The sequence below is a fragment of the Pinus tabuliformis genome, chromosome 3_1 (assembly GCF_031772625.1).
Source record: "Pinus tabuliformis cultivar Carrire ecotype Pingquan chromosome 3_1, CPIR1, whole genome shotgun sequence".
Classification (NCBI taxonomy): Eukaryota; Viridiplantae; Streptophyta; class Pinopsida; order Pinales; family Pinaceae; genus Pinus; species Pinus tabuliformis.
In genome coordinates, this window is record NC_142301.1 from 362,940,335 (window position 1) to 362,961,709 (window position 21,375).

General features: G+C 38.0%; 1 protein-coding gene across 1 annotated transcript in view; it reads right to left on the reverse strand.

Moving 5' to 3' along the window:
* LOC149187196 (dihydrolipoyllysine-residue succinyltransferase component of 2-oxoglutarate dehydrogenase complex 2, mitochondrial-like) overlaps positions 1–21,375 on the reverse strand; it is a 122,559-nt gene that overhangs the window by 63,131 nt on the left and 38,053 nt on the right. Inside the window, exons 2-9 of the mRNA XM_089411304.1 lie at positions 11,651–11,711; positions 11,505–11,532; positions 11,123–11,193; positions 10,930–11,004; positions 10,744–10,799; positions 10,551–10,595; positions 10,157–10,453; positions 9,912–10,006 (exon numbers count right to left, since the gene is read on the reverse strand). Of these exons, the coding sequence (XP_089267430.1) occupies positions 9,912–10,006; positions 10,157–10,453; positions 10,551–10,595; positions 10,744–10,799; positions 10,930–11,004; positions 11,123–11,193; positions 11,505–11,532; positions 11,651–11,711 (728 nt within the window). The remainder of the gene's footprint in view (positions 1–9,911; positions 10,007–10,156; positions 10,454–10,550; positions 10,596–10,743; positions 10,800–10,929; positions 11,005–11,122; positions 11,194–11,504; positions 11,533–11,650; positions 11,712–21,375) is intronic.

Consider the following 21,375-nt stretch of genomic DNA (forward strand, 5'->3'; position numbering starts at 1 on the left):
GTTTGCGGCTCATTGGCAAAGCACGCCACTCCTATGAAAGAAGCATTCTCTTCACATCCCACATAGAATTCAAGAAGGATTAAAGAGATATGAAACTGGTGGCAAACCGTGTAATGGCGGGGCGCACCAACTCTTTGTTGTTGGTCAATCTTCTCATCAAGCTAAGCACAGATGTATGGTTATATATAAATTTTGTAACGCTTTTGGATGAATCAACAATATCTTTGACAAAGGGAATTTCCCCTATGTCCTCCAACATCAAATCAATACAATGTGCAGCACAAGGTGTTCAAAATAAACTAGGATGCCTATCCATAAGCATCCTGCCAGCAACAACATAATTTGCAACATTGTCCATTATGACTTGGACAACATTTTCTGCACCCACCTCCAAAATAAACACATCTAGCAAATCACATAAAGTTCTTGCATCTTTGATTTGTGCATATGCATCAAGAGATTTGATAAACATAGTCCCCTTGGGACAACTAACCAAGAAGTTTATAAGGGTTCTCCCCTTTTGGTTAGTCCAACCATCTGACATAACAGTGCATCCTGTTTGTGCCCATGATGCCCTAAAATCCTCCAATCTTTGGGTGCAGTCAAGCTTTTCATTTTGAAGAATCTGGCCTCTGAAATCATGATAAGAAAGGATTTTGTACCCTGGGCCAACACTTGCAATAGCATCAACAGCAGGTTGGAAAAATGGATTATTCCTTACAATGCTGAAAGGAATATCACTCCAGAGGAGAAATTTTGCCAGCAACTTGTCAGCTTGTTCTTTCTCAGTTCTTTCTCAGTTCTTTTTAGCATTGAACTGATAGATGGCTGTGAACTAGGTGTGGTTCGAGAAACAAAAAAAGATGTGGCAACTACCGGATTGGTTGATGCTGCAGTAGAACCAGTGCCACTTGCTTCAGCTGACTTTTTTAGTTGCCTCTTCATTTCTTCTTTGGCCTCTCTATTCTGGTCTAAAGTTTCCAATGCTTTCATGGCTCTTCGAATGAGTTCAGGATTTGTATTTGTGCAAGGCCCCACATCAAATCCTGGGATTTGTGCAAGGTGATACTTCAATCTGTACGCCCCCCCCCCGGCGGACATAGGGTGGCCACACAACTTGCAACTCAAATGAAATGCCAAAAAAACTAAAATTTCATTATAAAACCTCCCTGCCCCGGTTGCTCGCGATAAAATCGGAAAAAATATCGGCAACGGGAAATTATCGCAATAAAACGATAATATCACGATATTATCGTGATTTTAACAACGCTGGTTGTTACCTCCCCCATCCAGGTTCGATTCTTGCGAGTGACATGATGATGAGAAATATTATTGTAATGGATACTTGTCTATGAATATTGTTATATTGACCCTCATTCTCACCCTCGGGATGAGAGAGGATGATTTCCCTTGGAATAAAAATTATTAAATATTATATATATATATATATATATATCCTCCCGTACACCCACATAAAATCAAACCTTTACACACCAAATATGAAAAGGTTTCTCATGTATATAGCATTATAAGGATGAATATAGAAAAATTGCACTAACCACAAAACACATTTGAACCTAAAACATTGATGCTCTAAATGGCCCACATGGTCCAAAAATGATCATACCATAGTCGACAATAAAATCAAACTACATAATCTTCCATATCAAGATTTTCTACATTCTATATGTGGGTATACTCAGCGTCTTGGCTTCATTCCCGTGAAAGTTCAACAGCAATGTTTGTATCTTGTGTGATGGAGGTAGCTAAAACCCGGCCATCCAAGATCAGTCCATTCATGATAAGAGGGAAGATCATTAAATAGAACAAACTTAGGTTTAAGGGTAGTTGTAAGGTTATATCTTTTTGTGTTTTCAACATTTTTTTTGGTTTTTGGTGGAAGGAGTTACACCAATACAAAACTAGTCAAACTAGCCTGTTCTGATGGGTTTTGCCTTGAACTAAGTAGTTTTCAGCATGATATGGTTTGATCCCCTTCCAAAGTCCAACAACAATGTCTACATCTTATGGTGATGGAGGTTGCAACTTGCTACAAGCTATCCAAAAATCAATCCAATCATGATAGAAGGGGGTATCATTAAATAGATCAAAATTAGGTTAAGGATAGTTGTAAGGCTCTCTATTTTTTTGTCTTTATCTTTTTCCTAGATTTTGGTGAAAGGAGCAACACCAATACAAAACTAGTCGAACTCACCAGTTCTAATGCGTTTTTCTTGAACCAACTAGTTTTAACATGTTCAAGGCCAAAACCAGTGATTTATAATCTAAGGGACTAGTTCTACCCTATTTAAAAAAGGAAAATAACTAGATAACCAAACCGGTTGGACCAACCAATCTAGCCAAGTTTGATCCAGTCCCAATAAAAATGATACAAACTTCAAAGCAGACACAAAAGAATCTCAAATTACCTATGAACTTAAAGACCACTCCATGACAAATGCAAAAACTTCCCTCATTTACGAGTGGGAGGCAAGCTCTGATCACACCTATAATTTCAAAGATTTCATAATCAGTAATATCACAAACTTAAACCAACTAGAAAAACTCTTCATAAGAACATAGAAATTGTCAATTCTAATAACATCCATCTTGACTTACCAACTAATCTTGTGATTCATGGTGCCATCAACATGGAAATCTCAAGCTTTATGAGCTATCACTATTAGAAGATGAAGTGCAGATTGTTCATCCAAAGACATAATCCTATATTTCGAACCACTTGTACTAGAAGACAACCATCTAGACAGAGAGATTGGTGGGACCTAGCAATGTAACAAGAGCGCAAGAGCCCATTACAGTAATAAAAGGATTATTGTACATTATTACCCTACCTTAAGTGTTTTGTAAATAATGAAGTAAAGGGGAATTTCTACCATATTCTTGGTTATCTTGTTTGTTATTCACCTTCAGTATTAAGGATCACACTAAGTAGAAAAGCTACAAGCAGCATCTGAAGCAATCCAAAGGTTGGAAATTTGGGGAAATTGAAGAGGAGCATACAACTGTCATATTTGGCTTGTATGATTTAAAGTATAATTGCAAAAAATGGTATATGGATAGTTGTCATTTATGGGAAGACAACTACTTTTAGCTTCTTCTTGTTGAACATACTCCTTCATATGAAGCGCACATCATGATTCGTTGAAGGAAGTCTTCAGCAGTTTGTCAACTAACAGTTTTCACTTTGAATCTCCTCTCGTGGCAGTATTCCCTGTAGACCCACAACCAACCTTTTGTTGCACTGTGCATGATATTTTTGCTATGGATGGTCATAGTATCTACATGAAACGATAATTGCATCTTCAAGAACGCACTCAAGCATTCATCTGTTTCATGTCCCGACTCCCGACTCCTACTAGTTGGAAGTCAATGTGAGAACATGGGACCCCAGCTTATGGATGACCTTCTTAGCCTGCTTCATTGTAAGCATTAAGGATAGAACCCATAAATGTGAACGTGATCTATGGATGTACCTCATAAGTGTTAGCATGGACAACAATGCTTTTCAAAGGGATGGAATGATGGCATTCCTCATAGCGATGTAATAAGAGCCTAAGGGACCATCAAAGCCAATGAAAGGGTTATTGTATGATGTTACCATACCTTGGGGGTTTTGGAATTAATGAAGGGGCATTTCTATCATTTATTGGTTATATTGCCTCTTATTCATCTTCAACATTAAGGAACAAAACAAGGACTCATACAAACAAAAACAAGCAGGTTACTACTTTGCTTGATTAGTCAGAAAGGGAAATTATTCATGCAAACAAAGTGATTGCCCTAAGCCACATTTGAGCAATACTTCCCACATTTACAAAAGAAACTAGAACGGTGAAATTGATAAGCACTATAGTGTGAAAATTTCAAAACTGAAATCCTATTGCAGCAACTGGAAATTATTTTTCTAATTGTTGATTAATTTTAAAAATTTATTTGCTACAGCAAATACTAAATAAATCACACTGCAACCTTCACAAATGAAATACTGCATAAATAATAACTCTAGAAACTGAGAAAATTCTAGTGCACACACAATTAAAATGACATCATTATTTTTTGACAAAAGTCCCCAGAAAAACCCAACTTGGGAAAATCGGTGCAACAGCTAAGGGTTTTATTATCATGCAGCGATGAGAAATTCCGAGTACAATAATCTAGATGCCCAACTGGCAATCCTACAGAGAAAAATACTGGCAAAATTCTAGTGAGAGATTTTCCTCACCCCGCAAGCAAATCCAAGCTCTGACAGAAGCTCCAACTGAGCCGTCCAAACTGCCTCAGCACTGCACTGCATCATCCTAACGCAGTATCTGCCACGCTCAGCCTGAATCAGTTGCTCGTGTAGCCATCATATCTGCCACTAGCTGAGAAACTATCTCTTCGGCCTTTTGGAACCCTTTCCTGGCCTCTAGAACTGAAACTCGACTTCTCTCCAGCTAAATCAAACTGCCTTGTGTTAGCCTCACTATGGTGCTTCTACCTCTCTACAAATGCACTCGTTGGATCTAGAAAACTTCCTTCAGCCTCATTGTCCCTGCCCCTCACTCTCTGCTTCGATTTTTGGCTCTCTGGCAACTGTTGTTGCTCTCTGGAAATCGATCTACCAAGGAAATTGAACTTCTGGTGTGTCTTCTCCAAGTGCCCATCGACTTCTTCTTATAATCCTCTATTGGGACTCCAACAACCAAGATTAAATCTTAATCAAGGGCTAGGATCATCTTGAAGTTGATCTGTGTGAGTTTCTAGACTATTCTCACCTTGACTTAATTAATTCTAATTAATTAACCATATTCCCTAAGTTTAGACTTAGGAAATATTAAAAAACTAGTTAATAATCTAATTAAGCCATCTCTATGTGGAATTTCCATAAACGATTTCTGGGTTTTGGAGATCTCATGTATTCTAGCCTCTCCACCAAATTTCGTGGCTAGAACACATCCGATGCTACAGAAACTAACACTCGCTCTTAGCAAGGACTGTGTTCTCCCTAGTGTTGCACATCCTACCACAACACCATGTCTCTGTATCACCTCTTGTCACGTTGTTGATGTTTGGCCATACAGCCCACCAACCACTGCGCAACTCTAATGTTGCATTTGTGTTGTTGTGACACTGTTGAACTGCTACCAGCTCTGCATCTGCACTGCAACTCCCTCTCATCTGTTGTTGTTGCAGCTGCAACTGCAACTGAGAAGCATCCAAAATACTGAATCAACTGTGTTCAGTATGATGCATCTGTCTCCCAAGCCTCTGATTGTTACTAGCCTCTACAATGTCACTGAAGAATTTGCATTGCTACTAACTCTGCTACTAAGCCACCATTTCTGCTATCAACACTGCACTGCGCTCCTCAGCATCTGACTGCTACTAGTCTACAACTGTCACTCTGGTACTGACTGCATCAACTGCCATTGATCCATCCTACTACTGAATATTGTGGGCCCTCATAGCTAGGTAATGATCCATGAGGTGGACTCCTCAAGGACCCTGCCCAAATTTGTAGCTCTCTGGGGCTACAACTCCAAGTCACCCCACCTCACTCCTAGAGGTATGGCTGCCAACATCACAAAGTCTTCCTCCAACCTGGAGGACAACTTGTCGATCTCAGTTGACGTTGTCTGTTGGTCCTGCTTCTCTGACTTCCCCTTCCTAAGAGGACACTACATGTTGTAGTGATTAAGCTCACCACATCTAAAGCACTTGATCTTTTTTAGGTTCTTCTTTTTCCTTCTTTGTTCCCCCTGCCCCAGGCTGGGACTCTTTGATGTGAGGGCCACATTCTCCTCCACTTTAACCACCTTTGATCTGATGCTATTGTTGCCACTAATGGAGCTCTTTAACAAAACTCTCCTTAACTCCTCCTGCTACAAGTTTGACCACATCCTGTCCCATTATGGTAGCTTGTCTCTGCCCAATATACTTTGGACAAAAACTTGCCACTCCTCAGAGACATTGTTCAATGTCAATCTCACTAGCTCTGTTGGTTGAGGCGTTGCCTCAACAAATGCAAGTTGGTCTCGAACCTCGTGAATCATGGTGAGGAAGGGATCTATGCCTTCCCCCTTCTGCATCCTAATGCATCTCAGATTTTCTTCCAGGAATATCTTTCATTGCTCAGAAGTGCCCTGATATAGCGTGGAGAGAGCATCCCACATCTCTTTGGCAGTATCCTTGCCAGCGATCTATGAGATTATAAGGTCTCGAACTCCATCCAGGATCAACCGCTTCGCCTTCACCATTTCCTTGTTGTATTCTTTTAGCTGATCCGCAACTTGGGGAACTGTCACAACACTATCTATGTAGAGCTTCAAGCCATATTCATTGCAACAGGAAGGACATTTTTGCCTTCCAGATGACAAAGTTGGAGGAACCCTCCAACCTATCCTGATCTCTAAAAGCCTTGTTGTGTCCATCTCAAAAAATTATTGAAAACCCCTTCTTTCCTTCTGCCTAGTTGTTGCTCTGCCACTCACACACTCTTCTAGAATGCGCAGATCTGCTAGCTTCTACTGCCAATCTGCCTGGAAAAATCGACTTTTGAGACTCGAAGTTCCCTAATTGAAATTTTCCTTCTGTTGTGTGTGCTTTTCTCTTCCACCTGACTTTGGTTCTTTAGTTGCAAAACCCTTTGCGTCTAACCAGAAATATGATCAGCGTCCCTCTGACTGTTGGAATCACAATCCCAGGCAATTCGACTTTTCTACAACCCTGCAACTGAAAATCAAATTTTTGCCCCAACAACTCGACCTTCCTATCAAGGAACTGCGTTGCCTCAAGAATTTTCGCCTATTGCTCCTACTCAACAGCAAAATTCTCTTCTCCGCTTCTGAGCTTCCTGGCTGATCACTCACGCTCTGATACCGTGTGAAAATTCCAAAACTGAAATCCTATTGCAACAGCGGTAAATTATTCTTCTAATTGTTAATTAATTTTAACAATTTATTTGCTATGGAAAATACTGAATAAATCGTACTGCAACCTTCACAAATAAAATGTTGCAAAAATAATAGCGCTGGAAACTGAGAAAATTCTAGCACACACACAATTAAAATGAGATCGTTGTTTTTGGACAAAAGTCCCCGAAAAAACCCAACTTGGGAAAACCGGTGTAGCAGCGAAGGGTTTTATTATTATGCAGTAGTGAGAAATTCTTAGTACAATAATCTAGATGGCCAACTGGCAATCCTACAGAGGAAAATACTGGCAAAATTCTAGTGAGGAATTTTCCTCACCCCACAGGCAAATCCGGGCTCTAACTGCAGCTCCAAGTGAGTCGTCCAAACTGCCTTTGTGTCACCCTAGCATAGCGTAGTATTTGCCACGCTCACCCTGAATCAGCTACTCCTGTAGCTGTCCTATCTGCCACTGGCTAAGAAACTCTCTCTTTGGCCTATCTAGAACCCTTTCCTAGCCTCTGGAACTGAAACTCGGCTTCTCTCCAGCTAAATCGAACTTCCCTCTAGAAGCTTCTACGCAGCCCTTGCATCAACCTCACTGTGGTACTTTTGCCTTTCTGCAAATGCACTCGCTGGATCTAGAAAACTTCCTCCAACCTCATTGTCGCTGCCACTCACTCTCTGCTTCGATTTCTGGCTCTCTGGCAACTGTCGCTGCTCTCTGGAAATTGATCTGCCAAGGAAATCGAACTTCTAGTGTGTCTTCTCTAAGTGCCCATCAACTACTTATAATCCTCTATTGGGACTCCAACGGCCAAGATTAAATCTTAATCAAGGGCTAGAATCATCTTGAAATCGATCTGTGTGAGTTTCTAGACTATTCTTACCTTGAATTAATTAATTCTGATTAATTAACCATATTCCCTAAAAGTTTAAACTTGGGAAATATTTAAAAACTAGTTAATAATCTAATTAAGCCATCTCTAGGTGGAATTTCCAGAAACAATTCTGCGTTTTGGAGATCTCATGTATTCTAGCCTCTCCACCAAATTGCGTGGCTAAAATACAACCGATGCTACAGAAACCAACATATAGTCCTAGACAGGGATTTCTATGTATTTCAGGTAAACTTTGATGTATAAAGTCACAAGTAATAAAGTTTAGTTACACATATGTTTCAAATCTTAGATAAGTTTGATTTGTGACAACGTGTATATATAGTTAGATAGGTATTTTCATTCCTTTTGGGAAGCTCCCAAAGTGTCAATATCAAAAGGTAAGCCTCTTCTCTATAAAAGGTCATCATACATCCATGTAAAAACAAAGGAGTCGTTTAAGACATCTTCTCTAAACTTTTATGAACAAGTCCTCCTCATTATAGTCAAAAGACTCACTCTTCTTACCTTGTTCACATCACCATATGCAAGTTCTTGCTGATGTTGACAGGATAGACAACCGTTGCCTAAGCTAACAAAAATTGCAATACAACGTATTTCTCAATCTCAAAACCATTGCAAGGAGATAGATGCAATGGGGTTGTAAATGAAGATCTTCAAAGCTGCAGGATTTAGTATTGACAGTACTTTTAGGTTTTAGAATTGTACCTTTTCTAAAGCTGTTCTTCAAAATTCCTCAGATGATATATTCTCTAATCTTTATACATCCTAACATAAAACCTCATTTCTTTAAAAGAACTTCTACTTCATAGCTTCAACAAGAGAATTCATACAGAGACAAGGGAAGAAATGCCCCTTTCAGAAAATGTAGAAGCACCATTGGTCAATCTATACAGATGCATCTTAATAAATGACAGGCAGAGATGCAAACATATCAATTCCAATGCAGGAAATTACACCTAACTCGAACCTGAAATGAAAATGCAATAGCTATTAACCTCTGTTACAAGGGAACCTCTCCCGAGAGGTGGGAAACCTGTTCCAATGGTTCCCGCGCTCCAGGGAGCAGCTTTGGAACTGTATCAGAACATTCCCTTTTCAGCGGGACCTGCAATGGGAGCTCGGGAAAGTTCTGGGAGCTTTGAAACCTGTTTTTTTGGAGTTCCGGCGTTCCCTGGGGTTGGGGAATACAAAGCTTGTAGAGAAATATGTTGAACTGCCCACAAAACATGACCCTATGTTGAAACCTTTGCAAGAAGAAATGCCAAAGACATCCTTAACACCGATATCCTTAATTGAGAAACTGGAGCAATATCTTGATGGGTTAAGGAAGCGTGTGGCACCTCGATGTAAGGGCGATATCTGGGATGTCATGCTGATGAGTATTTATTTCGTTGTTTATGTATATATATCACAGACGATTGTGTGTGCATATTGTATGTGGCAATCAATGCTTAAACATTAAAGTCTTTCGTTGTTTATGTATATATATCACAGAAGATTGTGTGTGCATATTGTATGTGGCAATCAATGCTTAAACATTAGAGTTGCTTTACTTTTTCTCTTAAGAATAACTAGAGAAACATATGTAAAACTGTTCCTTTGTATTTTTAAGCCAGATTGTTTCAAAGACTGGTCATGTGTCATTTTAATATTTTATATATATATAAGGGAGAGGCTCAGGGAGAGAGACACCCAGAGAATATATTTATATATAAGAGAGATTATATATTATATATTTATATATTTAAATTGATTTTAATATTTGAATATTTTGATTCAATATTAATTTTAATTATTATATAAATTATATAATAAATATATATATATATATATAATAAATATTACCGCTCCCGATTAGCCGTTTCCTGTAAATTTTTGGGAAACCTCTAGCCATTCCAACAGCCATACCCAAGTTCCCAACGTTCCCACATTCCAGAGACTCATGCAACATAGCTATTAACAGTCTATTGGAATAAAAACAAAGGGACTAACACCATGTGCAAATAGTAAAATGAAAATGTAATATGAAACTATCCTCAAACACCTAATAATTAAATTCTAGAGATCAGTTAACTTTTATATAATTTCCACATACATGTCAACTTCATTAAATGTAGTTAGCAAAGCAAATGTGTTCTGTGAGTCTTTCAGACGTGCAGCCACTCGCTTTCGTAGTCTTGTCATGGGAACCTACAAGCAATGATCCAATTGTGCCAGGTTAGGGCAAGGAAAACCAACCTGTCTCTAAACCAGGAGCATAAATGAAAAAATCCTCAGTTGAGGCTTGAAAGATATTGCTGAAGGCCAAATATTGATATAAGAAAGTTTGTTAAAGCTTACCCTTCTTTCCCTTTCCTTCGGAGGAAGCTGAGGTTCAGAAGGAGAAGGAGAAGCTTTAGGAGACACAGGGGTGGAAGGAGTGGCCACTTTGTCTTTTGCAACTGCCTCCACAGGCTCTGTAGATGGTAATGTCTTAGCTTTTTTTTCTTCCTTCTTATCTGCAGTAACTGATGGTTGAGAAGGTTGAGGTGCTTGCTTGTCTTTCTCTGCAACTTCAGGTTTTGCTCCATCCGTGGACTTTGAAATAATAGCTATCTTTGCTCCAGGTACAACAGTATCTCCTTCCTTAGCTACAAACTACCAAACAGAAAAACACCAAGCGAGATATGTCATTTATTTTATAGATAACGATAAGTTTTCAGAAAAACACTGAAATAATCGATGCAAGTCATACCTTTTCAATGAAACCAGCTTCAGGGCTATTAACATCAACAGTTACCTGGAATACAACCACAGATTTCATAATCTCCTTACAAACAATAAATAATGGTTGTACTTCCCTAGGAAAGCATCCATACTAATGATCACAGAATTCCAAAAAGCATTTCATTCAGACAATCAAATTAAATAATTCCTTAGTAACATGCCTTGTCCGTCTCAACTTGAGCTATGGCCTCATCAACCTCAACTCTATCTCCTGGTTCTGTTTCCATAATGGACATGACACATCAATTTATTTGAGTTAGAATCTACAAACAAGCTACAAATTGGAGAACCAAAAAGGCTAAAAAAAAAAAAAAAAAAAAAAAAAATCTTTATAGAATATCACATACTCTTGAGAAAAGTTGAAAGAGTCCCATCAGTAATCGATTCACCCATGAATGGCACCACAGCCTCAACAAGTTTACCTTCATTTTAAAATGCATTCGATTTAGATCAGCTACATTTTCACAGTTTGATCAAAAAAGCAGGCCAATGTGATATGAAAGTGAAAAGCAGAAGCATTAAACTACTGTTGCAACATACTGGTATCCGATGCAAATGACCTAGTCCATGCTTGATAGGGAGAATCTTTGTAAAGGCCAATATATCGTACCCTACATATTTGTCATTACACATACAGAGCTTGGAAAGATTAGTTGGCTAGTAACGTTAAAAACAAGCTAATATTTTGAATTACCAATTGAATTTGAGCAAAGCATGTATAAACAGAGAATTTTGCACTTTCTAGTCCCATTTTATACATAAGCCCTGACAGGCAAATTCCTGTCACACATAAACTAGTCCTCATAATATTGTGTATGTAATAATCACAATCACATTTGCCCAAAACACATAACATCATCTCCCAGACTGCATTAATGTATAATGTTCTATTCCTAAAAAAGACCAGTCACCAAATAGCTACCTGAGATCTTTTCTACCAGCTGGAGCATCTGAAAAGTAGCATCATAAACATAGAAGTTAGAGAACGTCTAAAATATAAAATTATAAATCATGTAAATTGAAGAAAGAAGGAAATTGACAATGCAATCAAATTTTGCACTCTCTTACCCAGTGCTACATGAGAAGAAAGATTTTGAACATGCTCATGTCCTCCAACTAGAAGTGCTGACTGCAAATAAACCAATTTCAACAGCATTAGCTCATATTGCAAAGTACCAAAAATAACTTTTATTTGAAGCACCCAATAATATAAAAGCTAACTGAATGAACATAGCAACATCTAAATTTCATTTCCATTGATATACATTTCACAAAAGTAGCCAGAGAAGAGGCTTTTGCCTAACTTACCCTAATTAAACACACAATATTGGCCACGAATCACTAGCACCTCTTGCCTATCTTACGAGAAACAGGAAACAAAATGCACGTCTGAGCTGCTTTCAAACTGGTTTCTCAAATCAGTGGCCATGAGATTCTTGTTCTTATTATCTTTTTTTTGTTCTTCAAGTTAAGCTCTGCATGCAACTCCCAGCACTTCTCCTTTGTATGACCGTCAATGTTACAAGGGTTCCAGTGTTTGTTGGGGTCTTTGCACCAATGTGCTATCATTGTAGTCTTTTTATCTTATCTCCCTTTCCACTTCTTCTTCCCATCCTTAGAAGCATCCTGGCACTCATTCTAGTTCAATCCACTTGATTGCCCTTTCTTCAGGGACATGTTATCCAGGTACTATATCTGTACACAAGCCTCGAACACCAATCTAGGCTTGAACAACATCACTTGCTTCCATAGATGGTTGTGTAGACCCCCCAAATGCTTGAGTACATCTGGGTTCTTTGGGGAGATACCCAGCATTATGGCCATCTTTCTAAACTCTGTGGTATACACGTGTACACTCTGCCCCCGCTTCTACCTGAAGTAGTCCCAACGAACCCATTGGTTTTCTACATACCTGATATGGTAAATTTGTCACTTTATGAGGGTTTTAAACTCCTCCCACTTAGTCATTGGAGAATCTCCCTCCAACCTCAAGGTCTTTTTGTAGCATTCCCACCAGGTCAGGGCATGGCCCTCTAATTTCAGCTGCACAAATGAAATCTTTTGTTCTTCCTCTATATGATGAACACTAAAATAAACTTCTAATTGTTGCAACTAGTGATTTAGCTTCAAAGTGTCAATCTCACCTTGATATGGCTTGATATCAACCTTCACTTCCATTTTGGACAGGGACGAAGAATGTTTCACGCCCACGGCACTCAACTATGTTGATCTTTTACGGGTTCTTTCTTCAACAACTCGATTTCTTCCCAATCTCTTGATCTCTACTTTGATCAAACCTCTGCATTAGAACCCCCATCTTCTCCAAATAGCCCAAGCTTATTGGTCAAGGCCGCGATGAGGAGATTCACATTATACTTTGTATTTGCAACTTGTGCTTCAAGCCGCGAAAATTTCTCCTATGCAAGATCAAGAGGGTTATTCACAGATTTGTCCGTCGTGACTAGGGCTTTATGACTTTTGTCTTATCCAATTTATATCCCCTACAAATCTCCACACTATATCCAATGAAACCTGCTTTGATACCAATATGATGCCTAAACTGCCATTGATATTCCATTAGACAATTTGCCACAACAAATCTACTAATATATATTAGAAAATCTGAAATCCACACTATGAGGGTTTATTTCTCCTTGCAGATTTCAAGACTTGTTAATTATTGTTTACTACATAAGCATGCAAATTATAATTTATGCAGAAAATAGGGAAGAGCAAAAACAAAAACTGACAAATCACAATTGACACAAGATATGTCCTGGTAAACCCTTTCGAGAGAAAACCTAGCTAGATGGTGAGGCCGCTATGCACTCCTCTAAATAGAAAATGGTTGCAAGTACAAAGAAGTAGGGTATGTGGCTTGTGGGCTACTACAATGCACAAATCCTCTCTATCTTCTCTCTCCCTATCCCTCTAGACTATTCTGCTCGTTTATGGAACAAAATACCTATGAAAAAAATGGAACCTCTTCCTCCTAATGGTCGTGTTATAACACAGCCCGATAGTCAACTAGTGGTTAGGTTTGACTCCAACTCTTAATTAGAGTTACAATATGGACTCTTCTAAAATCTTATTCAACATGATCACGTGGCCAACCCCTTTGTAATGGGGGCTAACGAGGCATCCTCTCAAATTATGGTGGTCAAAATTGTACGGTCAACTTCTGAGTGGCATAACTTTTGCAGACTCTGATTGAGACAATTCTTGCACCATTGGAAAGGTATCTATGTGTATAATAAGAAAAAAACGGTACTTGAGTGGCAAAGTTTTACCCCCAAAAAATGTCATTTGATGCCACAAAATGCTCCCGAAAGGTTCGAAATCCCAATTTGCCAAACTGGGTCCCGCCGATAAAAATGGTCCCGCAAGCTAATTCCTTCACTTTTTCCACTCTAAAAGCATCGAGATGGATCACAAATCAGTAATGGTTACTAGGTGACAGGTTGTGACAATGTGACCACTTAATAGCATCCTTAGGCTTTCCTTTGAGAAAGCTTAGGACTTTTCCTCTAGGGGAAATCCAAAAGACAACACCAAAGGATTAATAGGTAGGCACCTGGTCTAGATTTTGTCTACATCACCAAAAAGGTTGTAGGGTACACCCATGAATCCATGGAGACTACAACATCATCCAACATCCCCTCTGGTTTGACAGTGGATCTATCAACCATCTAGAGAACAATAGGAGTTGGTCTCAACATATCTTGGAGTTTCAATATTTCCATTGTTTCCATTCTCATGTACATCGATGGTCACTCCTAAGTTAATCAAAGTGTTTGGTATTAGATGATTGTTTATGTGTGTGTTTATTACAAGGCTACCCAGGTAGAAATATTCAAAAATGAGTACTTTCCCCAACATAAGATCAATGAGCTAACCAATGATGTGAATGGTTTTGGGATCCTTCATCTTCCTTCCTAGTTTTTCAAAGCATAGTTCCCTAATAGCTTTGTTGTAGACAGGAACATTTTTAGTGCTTGGATTAGAAGAATTATGACACACAAATTCTAAAGCTCTACTAGAAAATCAAATTCTTGTTATGGAGTTGTTTTCATTTGTTCCAATATCTCCAAAAAAGTTGGGTTAAATTTTGGTGGTTCTTTCTCATTGAAGAGATTGTTGTGAAAAGAGGGGTTGGAAATGAGTTCCATAGCTACTATTTTTCAACTAGTTTAATGAAGATAGGTGGCAGGGGATTTGCCATCACCTTCCTTGACTGAAAGTGAAACTCATTACAATGAACATAACCTACAAAGTAGGTGGGATGTGTGATCATCTTATTATTGCAAACTAGCCAATCCACCATGCTATTGTTTGGCTTTGGTGTAAGTTGGGTTGGTAGTGGTGGTTGTATTTTAGCTTAGTAATTCTTATTTTGGTAAGGAGGTGGCAATAAAGCTTGTTAGGAATATGTGCTTCCCCAACATAACATCAATGAGCCAACCTATGATGTGAATGGTTTGGGGATCCTTCCTCTTCCTCCCTAATTTCTCAAGGCATAGTTACCTAATAGCTTTGTTGTAAATAAGAGCATCTTTAATGCTTGGATTAGACGAATTTTGACACAAACTCTAAAGCTCTACTAGAAAATCAAAATCTCGCTGAGGAGTCATCTTCATTTGTTCCAACATCTCCAAAAAAGGGTAGGTTGTCTTTGGTTGTTCTTTCTCATTAAAGAGATTGTAGTAAAGAGAGGGTTTGGAAGTGAGTTCTACACCTGCTATTTTTCAACTAGTTTAATGAAGATAAGTGGCAAGGGATTTGCCACCACCTTCCTTGAATGAAGGTAAAGCTCATTACCGCACACAAAACCTACAAAGTAAGGGGGATGTGTCATCTTGTTATTGCATACCACCTAATCCAACTTGTTATTGTTTGGGTTTGGTGAAGGTTGGGTAGATAGTGGCAGTTGTGTTTGAGTTTGTAATTCTAATTTTGCTAAGGAGGTGGCAATAAAGCTTGTAATTAATGTTAGACACCAACCTTGTTGAGGTCAAGAACACTACTAAGGAGCAAAACATTGTGAGTATTGTCATTGTTGGTATGGAAAGAATGTTCATTGTTATCCTTAAGGGATGGGGCATTGCCATTTCTATGAAGATGGTTTGATTTAGTAGCGGTTGTGGAGTGGGGCATTACCAATTTTGGAAGGGTTCATTTGATTAGCCCAAGCAAAATTCAAATAGTGAGGGTGTTCAAAGCAATGATATATAGGGCCTTCAAACCAAGCAATTGAATACATCACCTTGTGTTATGGTTCTCCCTACAAATGTTGTAGACTTCCACACTGATCAGTCAACACTCATGATAAGCATGCTACTTAGTGCACTTTGAGCAAAAAACTGCAAAAGCCTTCTTGACCTTCTTCCTTTTTGACCTGAAGAATATCAAATTACATTACAGGTGAATGCATGATATCGATTTTCACATCCTCCAACAAGTTATCAATCTCCATCTTAGTCAATCCAACTACAACTTTTGAGGTTTCTGCAATGGTCCCTATAGAACTAGTGCCCCAACTATGGAGTAATTCTTAAAAACTTCTCTTATCTAGTCATAGGTGTATTACTTGAGAACTTGTCTTATCTCGTCATAGGTGTAATACTTGAAAATTTCTCGTCTCCTCATAGGTGTAATTCTTAAAAACTCTCAAGAACTCAAGTTCCTTCTTCCCTTGGAGTGGTGTTCCAATTCAAAAATATTTTCAACCTTAAAGGTTTTAGTACTTACCCAACAATGACACCAAAAAATGGTGAGCCAAAGAGTTACAACGATTTATGAGATGTTGAATACCCTAACTTATACTTAATTATTGACCAAGCAACGCCATCTTCTAAAAGTATTGTGCATTGTTTATGGATTCATCAAGGCTTCATATGTCATTAAATTAATTTAGCATTACAAATACTATGTTGTTGAATTCATAGTATTCAAAATCAGTCGAGTCGAACCAAAAACCAGTCAAACCGGTCATTTATTACTTAGCAGGGTCAAACCAGTTGCAAAAATGATTAGTTGTCTTGGCAGGCTAAGGTTTATATAAACCAACCAATTCCATCATAAACCGGTCAGTTCCGTCATAAACCAACTGGCTCATTCCCAGCTTGCCTATAGACCCCATAGGTCATGTTTCTTGGTGTTTGTGAGCAGATTTGAGGGAAACTAGGGGCTATGCCTCCCAAAACTCCAAAGCTCTATTAACAACCCCTCCACGCCTTTAAAAGCATGCCTCCCCTCTCATTTGCTTCATGCATCTCAACCCTACCAATGTTGGGAATCAATGGTAATGTTAAATTCCTAAAGTAAAAGACGTATTTCCTTTATCTTTCATATTTTCATTCTTTTACTTAAATTTTTAACATTACAATGAAATGACTCAAGATGTTTAAGAGTGGTTTCAACCTCGCTGGATTAAATATGGAGAAACTAGAATTTTAGATAGCACTCAAAATCCAATAAACTTGTGATTTTTAGGATTTCAAGATTTAGGGTATTGCAACGTTTGCATTTGGTTTTGCCATGTGTGAGGTTATGAGATTGGCATTTAATCAAGAGCATGAATCCCTTTAATTACCTTGATGTTGGTGCCATTGATTGTTGAACTTTATTAATGTTGGTGATATTTCTTGTTGAACTCCTCTACCATGGCCTTAACAAAAATGTACCCTTCACTCAACGGAAAATAATTGGTTAGGCATGCTAGGCTTTTTCTACCATATTATAAGGTTAAGGAGATAAACCCTTCGCTCAAACCAAAATCATTGGTTAGGCATGTTAAACTTTTTCAATTTCTACCAGATTACAAGGTTGAGCAATCCAACCCTGAAGACTTTGATCTACATGATATTTATGTAGTTCTTGTTGATGATCCCATTTCTAGTAGTGTTGAATCAATGATGAGTTTCATGAGTGATCATGTTGATCAGTGATTCGTAGTTTTGATGTCTAGTTTTGCTATTGCTACTACTACTACTGAGGTTGTTTCGGAGTTTGAGGAGTCCTTAGAAGTTAGACCCTAAGAGAAATGATGTTTTTGTAGTTCATGTCGATGATCCCAAATCTAGTAGTGGTGATGAGTTTGAACATGTCGATCATTGATATATAGACCTGTAGTAGGCCAGTGGCACCATAGCTTGTAGCATTGTTTTTGGACTCTAGAGGCCATTTAGAGCCTCATTAATTATCTATCTTGTTGTTGATATGTATTGCACGTGGTGCCATCTTGATATATTCACCTTTACATGGTATATAGATTAGAAAAATTTGCATATTTTGTCTCTATTGGTTTGGAATCATGGTTTTAAATCTTAAAAATAGTTTTTTTCATTAAAAAATAATTATTTCATGTATTTTCTAAAAGACAGACTGATTGAAATCTAACCAGTCCGATTTTTCTGGTTCTGGTTAAAAAACCGGTTTTATAGGTGAACTGATCCGGTCACCGGTTCCAGCTTTGAATACCATGGACTTGAAAAAGAAGCAACTAAATGCAAATAACTATTGAAACTAGCTTATCTTGGCAAAGGTTCAAGTATTTTGCACCAGGAGTTGTCCCTGACATAAATTGCCCTTTTTGCTCTTCAAAATCAATGCTTCAAAGCCTTCTAACACTTCAGAATTCAAAATACCATACTTAAAAGGAAAGAACCAATAAAGCCATAAAGAAGCATAAAGTTAATGTTGTAAAAAAACTAAAGGATACCAAAAATAAAAACCAATTCTACAAGGCACTCAGCATCATAACATTACTCCCACCAACCACATGATTATGGTATGTTGGTGAAAGAGTTTCAACAAGAACAAAATGAACAGTCTAACTACAGAAATGAAACTAGAAACCATTCCTTAACCACCCACAAACCATAGGACGTTGAACTGATGAATTATAATGCTCACTGACATAGAATATAGATGTAAAGTTAAACATAAAATATAAATAGAGAGGTGAATTCACTAACAAACCTTTTCAAGTGGCCCTTGACTTGAATGTAACTATTGAAACCTTATACAAACTTTAACTCAACTTTGAAATAGTAACTTTATTCCATTAATGGAAATGTCTTCAATATTACAACTTCTAATCTAAAGCTTGTACATCTAACCCTAATTATGGCAAATCTAGGATCTACGATCTAACCAAAATCATGTTGCAAATATTTATATTTGGGAGTCCTTGGACAACTAGGGAGAATGCCAAGGAGTTCCAAGACTCCCCTCAGATGAAATTCCCCAAGAATAACTAACTTCCTTACGACAATTAGTTGTTACATTGGTGAACCATTGAGGAAGCAATCTATTGCATACATTATTCTTCTTGGTCAACTAGATCAAGGGACTGCTAAGAATGAACCCATAGAGCCATTTACCTTCCTAATATGCATAAGGTACCGTTAGGGAAGCGAATTCACTAGTCCATGTCATTTCTTAGTCAAGATAAAGATAAAGAATTGGGTCAAGTCTAAGCACTCTAATGATTGAAGGACTACTACCACATATATCATGAATGTTTGACTAATTTTATGAATGTATAATGCGCTACAAAGTAGAGGGAACTCTGCAACCTACCCTTGCATTTTAATTCATATCCTAGGAAATGCATTCAAGTGTTGTGAATGTGTACTATTATGCAAATAAAATGATCAAATAAAACGTCTTGCAATAATTGTAGATTCCAACCTATTACCAACACACATTTATCAACATACATGCAAACTCAAATATTTTATCACAAATTCTCAGAAAATAATGTTGAATTAATTGTTTGCAAATAATTAATTAATAAACTATAAGGGGCTACAAAATGGGTCAACTCAATAGATATTGATCTCAAAAATACCAAGACTTAGGGATATTGGGGAAGAGTTAGTAGGCATAAAAAAGATTCGCAAAATAAGTCAATTTTAGAGCTCAACACTTCATGTTAGAGTAAATTGAATTTAGTTTATCAAGGGGAACCAACTATCTGTGTAGCCCACATCATCAATTGGACACCTACTCATGTTGTTGGGAGTATGAATGCCTATGAGAAATCATATTGAGGCAAACATTTGATTTCACATTTCAAAAAAATTGGATCAAGTGCATGGGCCCATTCCTAGAGAAAAGGAAAGTAAATTGTAACCTAAATGTCATTGTTGCAGCTTGGTGGGCTAAAATACAAATGCAAAGCATATTATTTATAAGACCATTCCACCCACAAGGTGATTGATCGTAGAGATGTTATCTTTGACAATAATCTTACTCATAGTTCCGTGAGATCTTTTCCATCGCTCCTTACCAAGGTATGTCCATCCCATCATGTTTCGATAGATCTCCTTAACCAAATAATGTTGATCCTGCTATCAAATCTATGATTGTCACTTCAAGCACTTTCCAATGACTATGTAAATGGATGTTGCTAACACAAACCTTGCTCCAAACTCATTCAAGTCCACTTGTACCCCTCTTACAAAAGTCTCGCTACCTATATCGAGCACCCTTTCCAACACCCACATTCAATCACTAAGTAACCATATGTTGTTTAGGAATACCTTTCTTTCAATTCACCTAATCCAACTACTCTTCCTCTAAGGCCTATGTCCAAGTGAGCTACATCCACAATTTTAGACACTCATTTTTCTTGCATTGAAGCATCATCGATAGCCTCCTCCACCAAAAGACTCTCTCATCAAGATAGATGCTACCAATATCCCACTATTTAGAATCAATCCAATGAATGTTGCGAGAGGGATGCAGCCATGTCTATTAAGAATAACACCTCAATTACAACTTAGAATTCGGAGTAAACCCCCATAACCCAAGGGTGGTAATATCATTGGTTGTAATGGATATACAAGACCATGTTTGGTGGTGCTGTCTAAGGCATTTTCGTATAAGGAAGAAGTTGACTACATTGAGACCTTTGACCCTGATTGCTAGGATGGACTCCATTTGGATGATACTATCTATTTGATGCTTGTTGAATTAGGAGGTTCATCAAATGGACATCAAGAACGCCTTTCTTCATGGAGATTTTGAGGAGGAAATCTATATGTAGCAACTATAAAGGAAGTTGTTCAAGACAGACTTACACCACTGGTTTTCTTAAGAAGGGATCGCATGCTTGTTATGAGAAAATATACACCTTCCAATCACTATGTAAATGGATGTTGCTAACACAAACCTTACTTCAGATACGTTAAAGTCCACTTTTACCCCTCTTACACAAGTCATGCTACTTGTATCGAGCACCCCTTCCAACACCCATCTTCCAATCACTAAGTAACCATATGTTGTTTAAGAATACCTTTCTTTCAATTCACCTCTTCCAACTATTTTTCCTCTAGCTACGTCAAGGCCTATGTCCAAGTGAGCTACATCCACACCTTTGGACACTATCAATTTTATTTGCTTGAAGCATCATTGAAAACCTCCTACACCAAAAGACTCTCATCAAGATAGATGCTACCAAATATCCCACTGCTTATAATCAAGCCAAAGAATGTTATGAGTGGGATGTAGCCATGTCTGTTAAGAATAACACCACAATTAGAACTTAGAATTAGGAGTTAATCCTCATACCCAAGGGTGGGAATATTATTGGCTGTAAACGGATATACTAGACCAAGTTTTGTGGTGATGGCTAAGGCATTTTCATAGAAGGAGGGAGCTGACTACAATGACACCTTTAGCCCTGATTCCCATATGACGGACTCCATTTTGATACTATCTATTTGTTTCTTTATTGAATTAGGAGGTTCATCAAATGGATGTCAAAGATGCCTATTTTCATGGAT